Genomic DNA, 18,121 nt, shown 5'->3' on the forward strand with positions numbered 1-18,121 from the left:
ATATGGACAAGAGATCGAATGAGGTAGAAGATGAAAACAACAGATTTTATATAGGTAAAAATAATGACACAATATGGAGTAGTAAGGAACTTGTATCAGGTACTAAAACTAAATCTAAAAATATTGTCAAAATATCACCTAGGCCAACTATACATGCCAAAGAGACATATTCAAAGATCGAAGCATTTTTAAAATTCATTTCTCTTGAAATAATTGTCGAAATTGTTACGTCGACTAACTTATTTATTAAGGAAAAAGTAGTTATGAAGTATTCAAGACCGAGAGATGGCAAACCTACCAATCGAGATGAAATACTAGCCCTTTTTGGTGTACTTTTTTTAATTCCTATAAAAAAGGGAAACCATGTCAATGTTTTAGAGCTATGGGCAAAAGACGGCACAGGAATGATGTTACTTAGAGCCGTCTTTAGTTATAGAAGGTTTTTATTTCTATTACGGTCTCTGCGATTTGACGACTTTCGGACAAGAAGAGACCGTGAAACGTCAGACAAACTTGCCACCATTAGAGACATTTACAGTAAATTTGTCGATAAATGCCAAAAAAACTATTGTGTTGAAGAATTTAATACCATAGACGAAATGTTACATCCATTTAGAGGACGGTGTGGATTTATCCAATACATGCCAAAGAAACCGGCAAAATATGGGCATAAATTATACGCATTGGTTGACAATAAAACATTTTACACTTGGACGTTTGAACTATACTGCAGCATATAAAAACCTGGACCATATGTGACGTCCAATAAACCATTTGACATAGTAATGAGACTAATTGATCCATTACTAAAATCAAATAGAAATCTGACTACTGACAATTTTTATACAAGCTATCCACTATCGCAAAAGTTATTAGAAAATGGAATTACTACTATTGGGACTTTAAGAAAAAATAAACCTGACATACAGATAGAATTTCTCCAAACTGCAAGTAGACCAGTTGGTTCTTCCCTTTTTGGATATCAATATGATACCACTATTGTGTCCTATGTTCCTAAAAAGAATAAGTTAGTTGTTTTACTGTCAACAACGCATGACTCTGGAAAAATTGATCCTAAAACTAACAAACCGAAAATAATCTTGGAATTTGAACTCGTGGGCTCTCATCTAAAAAAAAAGTGCCCAACTGAATAATCTTCCCAGTAATAATTAAACTATTTTACAAAAATACAGAGAGAACGTTTAAGATAGTAATACCATAGACAATACAAGAAAGAAAGGACCATGCCACAAGTGTGGTTCCCACAAGAACAGAAAAACGACAATTATTTTCGGTTCCTGTAACAAACTTGTATGTCTAGAGGATTGCCAAAGAACAGTTACCTGCGCTACCAGCCATGAAACCGAAACGGATGAAGATTAACAGTTATAATACTAAAGAAGAATTTAGTTTTTGTCTTCTAAATTGTTGAATCAATACAATTCATTTATATAAAATTTTAATTTTTAATAAAATTTGTTTTATTTTAATTGTTTTGTATGACATGCAACATAATCTCACTAAATAACTGATAGTTCATCACGCGGACCTGAGGACTGCAGCGCGACCGCTCGAACGAAAATAAAAGACGCGACTGCCGCAGGGCTAAAAATCATTCAAAGCTAGGACGAGGAAACCCCCGATGAAGTACAAAAAAAGTTTTTTCACATTTGCTCATTTGACCTTGCTTGGGAAAGCAACGAGGCCGTAAACTGCAAAATTCACTTTTTCCAAAAGGAATTTGATGTTATGGGAGAATTTACGGGACGAATTGAATACAACAGCATTTTTTCCAAACAAATATCAAGCCGGTTCGAAAAGTTTGGCAAGCAGCAAATGGCTGGAAAGAAATTCATCAAACGAAAATGTATGCCCAGTTGGATTATTTTTGAAATTAATGGAAAAAAGGGGACCAAAGATTTTATCAGACAGACTCTTTCTTACTGTTAACCCCAAATGGAAGGATAAGTCTTGGTTCAAAGAATTTCCACCAAAAAAACATAAAATAACAAACCATTCTCAACTATCTTCAGCTGTGTCAGCCTTGTTCAAGCAAGGTATTTCTGAACAGAAGTTAATTTAATTAACGGTTCACTCAAATGCAAGCTCTCTAAAACGATATCTGCAGCTGGATTCCAGTCACCACAAGTTGATCGAAAATCTCAGAACAACAAATGAAGCTGGACGTTCGAGTTCCCAAATGCTACTAGTCAATAATACACAAAATCATGTTTTGGCACATGGTTAAGATAGATGTACAAAACCGAATAACCCAAGGGAAAAAATGCATCCGAATACTGAATTCATTACTGTGGTCTAATAAAATAAAGATGCATATAAAACTTTTCGTATACAAAGCAATTGTAGAACCAATTACCACATATGGTGCCGAATGTTGGACGATGACAAAGAATGAACGAGATAAAGTAGACGTTGTGGAAATGGATTATCTTAGAAGGTCATGTCGAGTATCGAGAATGAAAAGAATCAGGAATGAGGAAATACGAAACCGTACAGGAATTAGAGATACTCTTTCAGATAGAATACAAGGAAGGCAATTACAATGGTATGGTCACGTGATGAGAATGGAGGAGGAGCGGTGGCCAAAGAAAGCCTTAATGTATGTTCCGCCAGAAAGAAGGAAAAGGGGAAGACCACCAAATTCCTGGAGAAGAGAAATTACAAAAACAATGCAATCTAGAGGCTTAGAAGAGGGAGATTGGAGAGATAGGAAAAGATGGAGGCTTAAATGCGGGAAGCGGCAATCGCCGTAGGACCCCCGTTATATGATGATGATGTTTTGGCACACAAGAATGGTCAAACTACTATAGCTTATTATAATATTGTTAACAAATAAATGAAGATTATGTTTCGTTGATATGGTGTATTAATTACCTCGCGAAATAGTCTTGTCGAATATCATTCGAGAGAAAATTATTTACCGGCAAAATTTTCTTCTGGTTTTATTCAAGTTTGTTGCCTTTTGGCAATTTTCGCTTATGAAATTTTGACAAAATCACTCGACTGACGACTCGGGATTTAACTGTCGTGAATTAAATTTTATAAGCGAAAATTGCCAGGCAACAAACTTTTATACCAGTCGAAAATTTTTGATCGACAATTTTTCTCTCTTATGATATTATTATGAAAATAAGATGAAAAAAATATCAAATGTAAAATTCATCAATATACTGTATCAATACAAAATTTGTGCACCTGCTATATAAAATGAATAACATTTTCTAACAGATCAAAATTATAACATCTAAATTTTAAAAATCCAAAAATATACAAATCATATATGTTTCTAAAGTGTTATTTAATTCTAGGAATCAAATAAGAAAAACTGTTTCTATTCAGAACACCTCTATCTTTCTATGACTGTCTTTTGAAAATTTTAAATCCAAAATTTAATCTTAAACTTTACCAGGCTTCTTCTTCTCAAAATCCTGCATTTTCTAGTTTAAGGTACTCGCCTCCTGGGCCGATCTTTTCCCAAAGAAATTATCTCATAGAAAAATATTGACAAAAATCTGGTGGCCTCTCAAAAAAATCGACAGTCACGCCTCAGATAATTTGTTGTATTTAACAAAAACTTACAATTTGTTTAAAAACATCTGCTTTGCAATGCTGGAGATTAGTTGTCAATATACAGTTCATCTGGCTCCCACAAATAATAGCAAAAGCCATCCAAAAATTTTTTTGTCTTTTTATTAATGGTTTCTTTCTCTTGAAAAATTAATGACATCTCGAAAAACAATCTTTTTTAATAATTACTGTCCGTGGATAGGATTTTTACATTCGGAAAATCGAAAGAGTGTTGTGTTAGTATGTGTGGCTAGGGAAAATCTATCAGGGTGTAACCTAATGTCACTATTGTGAAAAGTCAAACGGCTGGAAACTTTTTGAGAGGTGTGACCTATATAAAAACCTTCACAGCCTAAACAACTAAGTTTGTATACAACATCACTTTTATGAGTTTCGTACTGTGTCTTTCAATGACTTGTACAAAGATCCCATAACTAGAGTGCTATTATAAGCAATTTTTGACATTTGGTAAATAGTGAGCAAAAATTCTGGTCAATTTGGGACTGACATCCTTAATAAATGGAAGTGATACAAAAGAGATTTTAAGAATATTTTTAGTCAGTGAATAGAAATTAGAGCTAACTTTCTCATAGCACCTGTATTTTAGGGAGGGTTCTCTTATGTGTTAAGTATAACAGAGGATGTATTGAAGATGATTTTTCTGAGTAATGATTTAGGGTAAGAATTATCTAGGAACAATAATTGTAAAAGGATGTTGAGATTCTTCTTCTTAAAAACAGAGTCAGCCAGTTTACAAACTCTTGTGGTCATTTTTTTCACTAGATTAGCTTTCATGCTTGACTTTTGGTAAGAATGGTAATTGAGTTAGCTCCCAGTGCGACACATTTTCTATGCGAATCAATTGTAATAATGTTTTCCAGTTCTCTAGTAAACATTGTGTCAAGAAACGAAACATATTGGTTTTGATCCATTTTTTCAAGAATAAATTGAATGTGGGGATAATAGCTATTAAAAATGTCTAAGAGTTCAGTCTATAAACCTAGTGGACAGGACATATTAATGTCATTAACATACTTTTTAATAAAAGGAACGTTAAAAGGAACAACCTGGAGAACCATATCCAACAGAACGTCTAGTACATATGTAGCCAGAATTGGGAAAATACTAGCTCCCATAAGAGGACCAAAAGTTTGTTTATAATATTTGTTGTTAAAAGATAAACAAGTGGAATTAAACAAAAACTATCATCTTTCATAATCAATGATACATACTGCAGAAATTGTATCCAGTGTTTATGGATAGACCGTAGAACGGTATTTAAGTAAACATTACTGAAGAGGGAGACTACATCCAGACTGACGAGAATATAATTCTGTGGTAAGACAGCTCTGTTAAACAACTTAAGAATCTCTGATGTAGTAATAATAATTCTAATCATAAGCTTCAGTTGAAATATTAGTGAGAAATCCCTCAATATGTTCAGTTGGTGAGCCCATAGGGATGGAGGAGACCATAGGTCTCATAGTTAAAATCTATAAACCTACCTTAACTATGAGACCAATAGGCCCACTAACTGAATATATTTAGGGCTTTCTAAATAACATTTTAACTAATAATAATTACTACATGAGAGGTTCTTTTCAAGTCGTCGAGTTGTTTAACACAACTGTCTTACTACATAATTATGTCGTCAGTCTGGATAAGGTCTCCTTCTTTAGTATTGTTTACTTAAATGCCGTTCTTCGGTCTATTCATAAATACTGGGATAAAATTTCTGCAGTATGTATCCTTGATTATGGTATGTTTATTGAGATGATAGAGTTCTCGTTTATTTTAACTAGTTTTTCTTTTAACAACAAATATTATAATCAAACTTTTGGCACTCCTCAGGAAGCTAGTATCTCCCCAATTCTAGCTACATAGGTAATTGACAATCTGTTGGATATTGTTCTTTAAGTTGTTTCTTTTAACGTTCCTTTTATTAAAAAGTATGTTGATGACATTAATATGTCCTCCACTTAATGTAGTCGATTTGATTTCTGACTACCTTTCCTTCTTGATCATCTGGAGATTTCCAGGTATATAGTCGTTTTTTAGGCTGTTGAAACAAAGTATTTGCTGTAATGCAATTCTCTTCTTGGCAGAACTGTATTAGTATCTGCCCTCTTTCGTTCCTTTCTCCAAGTCTATACTTTCTGGTTATATCTTGTGTTATTTCGACATCAACTTTTGCGTTGAAGTCTCCCATAATAATCGTAGCTTCATGTTTTTTTTGTGCTCTCAGAAATTTGTTTAATTTGGTTGTAGAATTGCTCAATTTCTTCATCTGGTTTGTCAGCTGTTGGTGCATAGACTTGTATTATATTAATATTCATTAATTTATTTTGCAGCTGTATCATCATGATGCGATCATTGAAAGGAACGAAATTGCAACTCCGTTACGTCTGGGTCCTTCTGCCTTTCCTAGTGGTAGACAATGTATCCATTGGAGAATATTTTCTTAGAAAGTTAATTCTTTGATGCACAACAGAACTTCTTTGACAAAGGGCTTTTCTGTTATCCTCCTTTTGAAATTTGAAACCCAAATTATGTATCACTTGCCATAGACTTGTTCTGCCAATTTCGTCAAATTTTCTATCTTTTAATTCCGAGAGAATTATATTTAAGGTGACATGTTCCTTGTTGGATCGTTGCGATTTTGTAATACTCCGTATTGTAATACTTACTTTGGTTTCACTAATTCCTAGAGCATCACATACGCGTTGTTGAACAGACATTACCGATTTTAAAGGACCGCCATTTTCTTTTTCATCCGTAAAATACTTATGTAAACTACAAATTAGACTATCTACATCTAACACACGTCTAGGCATTTTTAAATATTTTCACCAAACATACAATGTCAACACTGGCAAAGAATCAATTCAACTGCAATATTGTAACAAATTTATACCTACCCTAATGTTATTTTAATGTATTTTAAAATATGACCATTAATGCAGTTTTTACCTAATTTTCTGGGAAGTCGTTTACTGCAACTGGTTATCAATGAGTCATTAGCATAATTTTGTTAATCCGAAACCCGCGTAAATATAGCGAACCGACTATACGTTTTATTATGTAGTCTACACTTCTCTGTTTTATCTTTTTAGTCTTCCTATAATACAAAGAACCATAGGAAAAAAACGTACTGAGATCCTTCCTTCGAATCTGTACATATTTATAAATACAGTGGTGTTAAAAAGTCCTGCATCACCTAAGCGCCTTATAGTTTTTGAAGTTTAACACAGGTTTTTTGTATATTTTCGCTAATTCATTTTAAGTTTTTGCTTGTAATTAGCATTATCGGTATACTTACTAATGTTTTTTTAATTACTAGCTCAAAATTCTACAAAAAAGATTAAAATAATCTAATTGAAGAGATTTCCCATAATCCGAGAAAATTATGAGGTGATTATTAAGTCGTTAAAGTACTATTAAATTGAATCTTAATGACAAATTTGCCACATATTTTGACTATATAAACACTATAGTTACCCTAACACATTTATTTGCCCTTTGATTTTTGATAAAAAGATCAAAATGTCATCCCAGACCAAACAAACTAAATTATCGGACGAAAAGCGTTTTGACATTATTTTTCACCATAAAAACGACAAATCTAGTCGCAAAATAGCATCCGCAGTAAACATTAAGAAGTATGCTGAATAAGGAAAAATTGACGACAGACCGCGTAGTGGCCGACCAAAGAAAACTTCTGTTCGAGATGACGCTGCGTTAAGAATAACAAGTCTGGCAGACAGAAGCCTTAATTCCACCCAATTGACGAAGCTGGGCTCTGAATCTAGAGGTGTAAGCGTGTGCACTTCCACTGTAAGAAAAAGACTGCTTAGTTTTGGACTTGAGGCACGGAAGAAACCACTGCTTTCAGAAAAGCAAAGATTGCACCGTTTAAAATGGGCCAAAGAACATCGAATCTGGACAGCAGAGCAATGGCAGAGTGTACTGTTTAGTGATGAATCCACATTCAATATTAATAATCATGCTGGAAATGCTTACGTCAGAAGATTTCCTGGTGAATAATTTTCTCCAAAATGTGTTCTTCCCACAATTAAACATCCAACCTTCGTTATGATATGGGGTTGCATGTCAGCTCGAGAAGTTGGTCGCCTACACGTTGTCTCTAGGATGATAAATGTTACCAAATAACTTTTAATTAACAGTAATGTTAAAGTATGCCAATATTAACACATCAAATAACTTTGATATCTAAATTTAAAATTAAAAATTTTTAAGACATTTATTAATATCAGCTTATTTCATAAAACTAGATAACTTAACTTACAGCTTAACTTACAGCATTTAAAATAGAAGAAGAAATGTCACACTTTAACCTACATTTGTCAAGTTTACCTCTAAAATCTGATATATAACATAAAAAACTCATTGTCTCCAAGTAAGAGATGTAGTTCTTTTAAAATCCTCCCCTTTTTAAATTTATTGTCTGTTTCGTCCCCCCGTTTTTTTAAGTGTTCTCTGTGTGTTTTCTGTGTGTCTTAAAGTGTCTCAATTTTAATTTTTAACTTTATATATTGGACTTTACAACATTTTGCCACATATTGCAACATAACTTTATCAAAGAAATTTGATAATTACAAGCTGATATAATTGCACACCCACACAATTTGTACATCCATTCTTATTCATTGTCTCACAACTGTCACCTTCCAAAACAAAAATAAAAATCTCAATAAATAACACACATTTCATAAATATATCTCCAGAATAAATATAAATAACTTTAAAGAACTTAATGGTATAGAACATTACTTTCATCAAACAAACAATTACATTTACATATCTCTACTTCATTGGATAAAATCTGTCTCCTCAAGAACTTCCCCGTTTACTGTTAAACAATTACAATAGTTGACTTGAGTTCTCCAATCAACAATACAAGATAGTTTGAACCATGTTCTTTCAACCATCAATTAATAGAGTACCGGCATGTAAGTAATGTCTGCTTACCTTGTCTGCTTAAACATTTTATTCATTTTGAAAAACCACAGACATGTAATATTGGCATAATTACTGTAATTTATATAATTTATATCACCTATCTTTGTTTTACCTTTATTAGACAACACCCTAATATGGGTTTATTATTTTCAGCATTTATTTAACTTTGCATCGTGACCTGAAGATGCTTTGCATATTGTAGAAAGCGAAACCGGTCGTCTGATAGTTAAATTAAATTGATTGTGAGTAAGTCTAATTTATTATTTCTTTTACCTTTTCAAACTGAATAATTTCTGACATTGGAAAATAATTTATATTAAACAAAACATGATTAATAGTATTTACACTAAAATTTATTTTACTATACACTGATCCCTCTAGATGGGTTATTACGGGTACCTACAATTAAGAAAACAAATGGTACAATAAAGGTAACTAAATTTCTAAATTGTACCACATGCAAACCTGCCAGGAAAACATACTTAAATTATCATGTGTGTAAAAATGTTTATTATTTATCCTAATACATCGTTCAGTTAAACATGACGTATATTATTTAGATTAAAGTTCAAAATATATTAAGTGGTACAATATTGACACTCTTCCTACAAAATTAAAGTTTTAATTTAGCAAAAGCTAGTTCAAATTCAATATTCAGAAACCAGATAGAATTTATACTCGTAAATAGCAGATATAAAACGCTACAACCTCAGTTAAAATTTATCCTGGAGCAGATGTTAACTCAGACCACAATCCGTTAGTTGCTGACGTGAAAATAAAATTAAAAAGAATTGAACTCAGAAAACAACAACCAAAAATTAATGTGAAAAACGAAGAAATTTAAAACGAAATAAAAAATAATATGAATGTTAATATGCAAAAAACACTAACTGAAAACAAACAAATTATGGATGTAAATAAAAAGTGGTATAATATAAAAAACACATTACTGAAACCAGCTCAAGAAAGTTTGATACAACATAGGTCGGAGGCTAAAAAACAGTGGATGACAGAAAAAATACTATTACAGATAAAAGAAAGAAGGAAATATAAAGGAAAAGATCTACAGAAGTATAAAGAAATACAACGAATAATTAAGGAAAAAATCAAAACAGCTAAGGAAATCTATTTGATGAAACAATGTAAAGAGATAGAAGAAAAAGAAACAAAATATGATATGAGAAATGTGCACAAAAAAAATAGGAGAGTACTGCAAAAAAGGAGTACTACTAATAGATTTATTAGAGAAATTAAGACGATGAGAGGAGCACGTTAGAGAACTTTTCCAAGATGAAAGAGGTGAAATGCAGAAAATACAAGAATTAAATCCTTTGGAGAGACAGAAGATCACGATAGATAAAATCAAATATGCTATCAAAAACTTTAAAGACAATAGGGCAGCTGGATAAGATGAAATACCAGTAGAACTGTTAAAAACTAGTGGAAGAGGATAACTTGGAAGTATTGGCAAATTTATTCAACACGGTGTACGATACGGGAATAATACCACAAGAGTGGCTGAAGTCAGCATTTATAACCATCCCTAAAAAACAAGCAGCAAAAGAGTGCTCTGATTATCGAATACTGAGCCTCATGAGTCATACTGCTGAAAGTAATACATAAGAGAATATACGACGGGCTAGAGGAGGATATTACCGAGACGCAGTTCGGGTTCCGAAATGGAATGGGTACTCGAGAAGGTTGCCATCAACATATTGATTCAGCGATGTCGGGATGTAAACGTTGATCTACACTTGTGCTTTGTTGACTACGTAAAAGCTTTCGATAAAGTAAGACATGAAAAACTAATATCAATACTTACAATAATAAAATCATAAATATAGTGCAAACATTATATTGGAACCGAAGTACCATAGCTCAAATTTATGGCCAACACTCAGAAGGAATGAAGATCTGTAGAGGAGTTAGACAGGGATGTGTTTTATCTCCACTTTTGTTTAACTTATATTCTGAAGAAATTTTCCAAAACACGCTCAATAATATCAAAGCAGGAGTAACCGTTAACGGAAAATTAATTAACAACTTACGATATGCAGACGACACTGTGATTATAGCAACGAGTATAGAAGATCTACAACATCTTATCGAAAGCTTAAGTATGAATAGTGCTGAGATGGGAATTACTATAAACGCTAAAAAAACGAAGTGCATGCTAATTACAAAAAGACCACAAAATATACATCACCTATTGACAATCAATGGTAACGTGATAGAACAAGTAGAAAAATATCAGTAGTTGGGAACTTTGTTCAATGAAACCAATGATCATACTGCAGAAATAAACAGGCGAATAGAGATTGTCAGATCAGCATTTATACGAATGAAGCCACTCCTAACGTGCAAAAATCTAAATTTGGAGATCAGACTACGTACCATTCGCTGTTATATATTTTCAATATTATTATATGGAACTGAGACTTGAACATTAAAAAAATGCGATTTTAAAAGAATCGAGGCTTTCGAACTCTGGTTATACCGCAGAGTATTAAAAATATCACGGACTAATAGAATTACAAATAACGAAGTACTGGAGAGAGTTGGTAAAGAAACAGATCACCACTATACAAACCAGAAAACTGGAATACCTAGGCCACGTGATAAGGGGACCAAAATATGAAATTTTGAGACTCATAATGCAGGGAAAGATTCAAGGAAGAAGATCTGTTGAACGAAGGCAAAACTCATGGTTGAAGAATCTACGTGATTGGTATCAATGCAGATCGATTGATTTGTTTAGAGCAGCAAGTTCAATAATAAAAATAGCCATTATGATTGCTAACCTCCGTAGGGAGACGGCTCTCTAAGAAGACGAATTTCAAATTGAAAAGACTATCTATCTATCATTGGTAAATAACAGTCTGGTTACGCAATTTTTTTGTGAATGAGTAAGTCGTCTGAAAGAAAATACGTCTGTGGTCAGATTTGTGTGTGAGATCTACAGGTCTTGTGGTACCATCAATATTTATGAAAATTCCCCGAGATTGCGTAGCTTCAAAATTTTACGTTTCGCTACACTTCTGGCTTTATTTTTGCCCTGCATTTTATTCCTTAAAACAGTACGCATTTGACACTTCTTATAAAATAAACTCAATTTTTACGAAAATAAACTAATAGAATTCTTTAACTATAAATAATTATTTTACGCCATTCATTCAAGCTAACAAGTCAGCTTATAGAATGTAATATATTTTAATTTTTAAATAGTTAAACATAATAAAAACAAAATTCAGTACTCCATAAAGACCCATTTTACAAAATAACTTATTGCCAATTAAAGAAATATATTCTTTAAGCGGTTCTGGAAATTAATTTAATGGATCCACCTATTCTACAGTACAAGTGTGTTTATTGGCAAAGTGAAAAACGTTGGTTACTTTTTTGTTCACTAATTACATTTCTAGTACTGCCTATAATTCTTCCGATTCGTTGATGTTATTGGTACTACCGAAAACTGTGATTCAGCGCCAATAGTATTAGAATGAGTAATTTGTAGGTTTGGTATATTTAAAAGGCAAGTTTTGTGTATTACACCCATAAAACTAGAATTTTAAAAGTGTCTGTAAGAATATGTAGAATATTTACTGTAGTAAATTTAGTTATAATTAGACTTGGGCAAATATTTATGCAAAATGCATAAATGCATATATTGCATACATTGCATATTTTATGCAAATATCTGGGAATTTTGCATATTTACTTTAAAAATTTTATAAAATGCATAAACCACAATTTATTTCGAATTTCAGATTTTAAATAATATTTATTTAACCGTAGATATTGATATAATAGTATTCATTTGACTCTCGACCTGTAAACATTGATATGGATTAGGTGGTGATAGTGGTGATTAAAAACGGGCTGCGGCCTGGTTTTTACCGTCATTATCGTGTATCAAGTAGATATACTATTTACAAACTATTTAAAAATTAAAATATACAGTTTTAACAATTAAAATGAGTGCTCCACCAGATTTATCGGTGAGTGTTCCTTTTTATACTGCTACTGTTATTGGTCAACCTATAAATATTGAATATCAGCAACAGCAAATTCAACCAGAATGCCCAAATGTCCTTTTTCCACAAAATTTTCAACCAAATTTGTGCTGCACATCCCTCCAACAATATATTATGTTCCTAACCAAGTTTATCAAAATCTTCCTCAAACTGTCAATATAATCCTATAATAAATCCCACATTATCTACACCTCAAAATGAAGCTTCTGATTCTATTGAGATGACACATACATCACAAAGTGAAGAATCTTCAGGGGAAATGAGCGAGATTGAGTTATCGGACATCCACGAATGGCAAACTATACAACATAGTAACAAAAAACGTAAAATTAATCTTCCGACACCAACAGAAAACGAAGACACGGTAGTAACCAGCAATCATTTTCAGATTCTACAAAATGAAAACGAAAACGACAACAATAACAGTACAGAAAATATCAACAAAACTCCAGCAACCTCTCTAAACCCCCACCAATTTTTATATATGGTGTTACTGAATACAATAAAATGGTTAATAACCTATCGGAAGTAACAAAAACAGAGACATACTATTGAACATCATTAAAAAATAACACAATAAAAGTAAATACCCGGGACTCTGAAACATACCGAAAACTGGTAAGATATTTAAACAGCAAAAAAATTGTGCATCATACATACCAAATGAAAGAGGATAGAGCATACAGAGTTGTAATTCGTAATCTACATCATACAGTGCCCATTAATATATTAAAAAGTAAAATAGAAAAACATGGGCATTTAGTACGCAATATTGTAAATATAAAACACAGAGTAAGTTAGGACACTAATGATGTTCTACGTCGATATAGAACCTTATCAAAATAATAAAAAAATAATATGAAATTATAAACAACGCGAAAATCTTTATTGAGCCACCGTATAAAAAGAATAATATTATCCAGTGTACCAGATGCCAATTGTATGGACACTCAAGACATACTGTAATAGACCTTATCACTGTGTCAAATGTGGAGGCAACCATATGTCAGCCGATTGTAAAAAACCTAGGGACACACCTGCCATATGCGCTCTCTGCAATGGAGCACACACCGCAAATTACAAAGGATGCATGGTATATAAAGAGTTAATTAGCAGTAGAAACAGAGCAAGATGAGTATCATCGCACACTCCAGCGAACAATTAACTGCAATATAATGGAAACACAGTACATAATAATCCGAACTTAAGCAATCAAAATAACGCGACTTACACAAAAGCAACAAGTGGAACATATGTAAATAATGTCGATAATAATACGAACTCATACAACCAAAATTATGCAACTTACGCTCAAATAACAAGTAGAATACATGTAAGTAATACAAACAGTGACATTGGAGAGATGATTAAAAGTTTCCTTAACGAATTCAAAGCTATGTTTTCAAAACTAATAAATCAAAATAGTGTGATCCTAAACATGCTTTCCACAGTAATAAATAAATCCAGTAATGGAACTTAAGCCACTACGATTTGCACAATGGAATGCCAACGGCCTAGGCAACCATAACAGTTACTTACTTTCTTGAACATAACAAAATTGATGTTCTACTCATATCGGAAATCCACTTCACTGACAGAACGATGTTCAAGATCCCTCATTATTCTATTTACAACACCAACCATCCTGATGGAACAGCACACGGTGGCACTGCTATTATTGTACGTAACTATTCCACTATGAGGAAACAATGTATCAGATGGAAAAAATACAAGCTGCAGTAATCTGCATCAGTTCTCAACCATAGTCTTTTGACATTGCGGCAATGTACAGCCCTCCAAGGCATAATATCACCACAGCACAATATGAAGACTTCTTCAAACATCTATCAAACAAATTCTTAATTGGAGGTGACTGAAATGCCAAACATATAGACTGGGGTTCGAGACTATGTACGACAAAGGGAAAAATCTCAGATAAGCCATCGCTAACACAAACAGCTCTTACTTTTGTACAGGGCAACCCACCTACTGACCATTAAATTCAAACAAAATCCCAGATCTACTCGATTTCTTTATCCTCCATAGCATGATCTTAAATTATTTTGACATACAAGATCCTGGGATCTGTCCACTGACCATCATCCCATAATTGTCACACTATCTACGCAAATTATAAAACGTCCAAATATTCCTAAGTTGACAACATCAAAGACCAACTGGAATGTACTCGAGTCTTACATATATGAAAATTTAAATTGAAATATAAAATTAAAGCAACCAGACGATATCGATAATGCTGTGCTTCTTCTCACCCAAACTATACATGCAGCCGCTGAAATAGCTAGACCCCTCATAATGACAAAAAACCAAGTAATACCAACATACCAGTATATATAAAACGTCTTGTTGCACAAAAAAATAAGAGCCAGACGCATATGGCAAAGAAGTCGCAATCCTATAGATAAAAATGAATACAATATATTAACACGACAACTTAAAACTGCTCTACAAGACGCGAGGAATGATACATTTAAACTATTTATGAACAACCTGTCAAAAGAAAACCACAGCATCTGGAAAGCAACGAAATCATTCAAGAGGCCTACACAGCACATACCACCTCTAAGGAAAGCCGATGGAAGCTGGGGAGAAACTAAACAAGAAAAGGCATAAATCTTTGGTGCGCATCTCTCACACGATTTTGGTGTACCTGAACGTAATAACAATAATAACGAAGAACAAGTTAAAAACTTCTTACACTCCATGCCCAATGATTCTACCAATCAAATGCTTTCTACAAATTTCTAGATGCAATAAGTACAAAGCACCAGGCTTCGACATAACTAAACTTAAATGATCCTTTTCCACTCCTCACTATCTACTATTAAAATCATACCTCACATAACGTCACTTTCAAGTCAGATTCCTTACAGAAACCTCTCATTACTGTCCCATAAAATCCGGTGTCCCAAGGGGAAGTGTCCTGGGTCCCCTCCCCACAGTAGCCATGTTCTCAGATAACACCGCCATAATATCCATCGATGATGACCCCTAAGTAGCATCAGAAAACCTTCTAATACACCTTAACCTACTACAAGACTGGATGAATAGATGGAAAATAAAAGTTAACCATACTAGGTCTAATCAAATTACATTCACCAACAGGAACATCATATGTCCGAGAATCAGACTGAACAACATATTACTACCAGTAAAAATAGAAGTCAAATATCTAGGAATGACACTTGATCAAAAGCTCACTTGGAAAGCACACATATTGGCAAAAAAAATCCAAATCAACATGAAAGTACTTCAAATGAATTGGCTAATAGGCCGAAAATCACAGTTATCTACAAATAATAAATTTTTCTTGTATAAGTGCATAATAAAGCCTATATGGACATACGGAGTAGAACTATGGGGCTGTGCAAAGCCTTCTAATACTAAAATCATTCAGAGAGTGCAATCCAAAATACTCAGAATGATTTTTAACGCGCCGTGGTACGTTAGTAACAAAACAGTGCATGATGACTTTGGTATATCGTTCGTTGAAGACGAAATCAGCACACTAACAAGAAATTATTTAGAACATTTGCCAGATCACCCCAACGAGGAAGCAAGACAACTACACCTCCAACCAGAAGTCAGACGAAGATTGAGGAGACAGTGGCCAACAGACTTTATTCACTAATTTCAATTTTAAATTTTAATTTTCATTTTAATTTTAGTTTCAAATTATAATCCTTAATTAATTTAATTTGTTAGTGTTAGTATTGGGAGTGTTATCAGTGGAAAATTTCTCCTCTCATATATATTTGCTATACTCACATTTACTAATAGCTTTTAATAGCAGATTGTTAATTTGCAAATTTAATAAAAAAAATAAATATAAGCCATAAGTTTTAATTGGAAAATTTTTTAAAAGCATTTGGTCATTTGTTGTTTATATAATTATAAGGAATAGTATTTTAATTTTTTACTATTTTCATTACAATTAATTAGTACATTACAATTACCTACTTGGTTTTTAAATTTATTTATAATGTTTTCTAATTATTAAAGTAAACATTAATTGATATGCCATTATCAAATTTATATTTCCATTGACATTATGTATATTTTTTTAAAAGAAATGCATATTTTTAGGTAAATTAGCACATATTAAAATAAAAAAATTTAAGTCTAAATACAAATATTAGGTACCTTATTTGCTTAAGAATGCTGAAATATATATTATGAAAACTTAGATATAAATACAACCCAATAATGTAAATAAACTCACCTAACGGTATATAACATTCGACGTTAAAGGAAGTCTCCATCGTGGCACTAAGTAGTCCCAAGATAGCTTGGGGAAACTCTGTGATTAAAAACAACAACAAAACAGCCACTAACATTCCCGAGGTTCTATCTGCTTGTTTGTCCTTTTTCACTTTATGATTCATGATCGGTTTCGCGTCCGAATCGAGATTATTTAAGTTAAGTCTATTTTGCAGCAACCTATTTTTTCGTTTTTTAGTTTCTAACAATACTAAAATAAGTTTCGTAGAAAGGATTGTTAATAAAACACATGGCACTAGTTTTATCACCACAGTGTAGAGCCAAAACACTAGTCTCGAATAAGATTCGTTGACATATTGGACAATATATTTTGTATTTACGTAAAAATCTGTTTGATTTGTAAATGGTTTTATGATTTTACCAGTCGCGTCTGTTTTATCTTCGTATTCTTGAATAGTTAAAGATAAATAGAGCGGTATGCATACGACAGCACAAAAAATATAAGAACTAATTATCACATATATTGTTTTTCTTAGATCTGCCCAAAATTTCGTAATCGGGGGATTCTTGATAGTTAGATATCTCCACAAAGCTAGCATGACTGTCAAACAGCAGGATATAAAATGAAACAGTTGAGTAAATTGCGCATGAAATATGGTAAAAACAGCCCATTCGTAGCTGAAATAACTCACATATTTTCTTTTGTCCAAATTGAAATAACTGTGATAAGAAAACGGTATATAATCTATCATAACTAACAAGTCAGCCACAGCAAGTCCGGTTAATATTAGATTCGTAGAACATCGCATTTCTTTTCTCGTTAAGACACAAATGTTCAATATGTTCGCGATGGACCCTAACACGCACACGATGATACTCAAAGGGCCGTGTATCTCACCGTAACTCTTTTGGAAACCCGTCAGATTGCAATATTTGGTTGTTTCGTTCATTTTGGCAGGTGGTTGCAACTTTTGGAAGTTTCAAAGTTTACGCGCGGATTTCAGCGGCGCGAAAAGCGAGGTAGTAGTAGAGTCATCGTCGCTTTAGCGCGGTAAAAGTGCGTCTGATAGCGGCGAGTGTGATATCTTAACGTTACGTCGAGACGCCGAAATTCGCGCAAGCGTTGGAAGTTTGTTAATTCTTTGTATACAGGGTTATCTGTTAATGGTTTAATTTACCTCCTTTTTTAATTATATTTTTGTATTCTAAATAAAAAATAATAAAAGTAAGATTCACACTGATAGCAGTGATGCTAAATGGATATCCAATTGTAATCT

General features: G+C 32.9%; 1 protein-coding gene across 1 annotated transcript in view; it reads right to left on the reverse strand.

The window, feature by feature from the left end:
- LOC140451475 (G-protein coupled receptor dmsr-1-like) overlaps positions 1–17,889 on the reverse strand; it is a 320,518-nt gene extending 302,629 nt beyond the window's left edge. The window contains exon 1 of the mRNA XM_072545296.1: positions 16,846–17,889. Coding sequence (XP_072401397.1) covers positions 16,846–17,794 — 949 coding nt within the window. The 5' untranslated portion in view covers positions 17,795–17,889. The remainder of the gene's footprint in view (positions 1–16,845) is intronic.
- Positions 17,890–18,121: the final 232 nt, after the last annotated feature.

The sequence above is a fragment of the Diabrotica undecimpunctata genome, chromosome 9 (assembly GCF_040954645.1).
Source record: "Diabrotica undecimpunctata isolate CICGRU chromosome 9, icDiaUnde3, whole genome shotgun sequence".
NCBI lineage: Eukaryota > Metazoa > Arthropoda > Insecta > Coleoptera > Chrysomelidae > Diabrotica > Diabrotica undecimpunctata.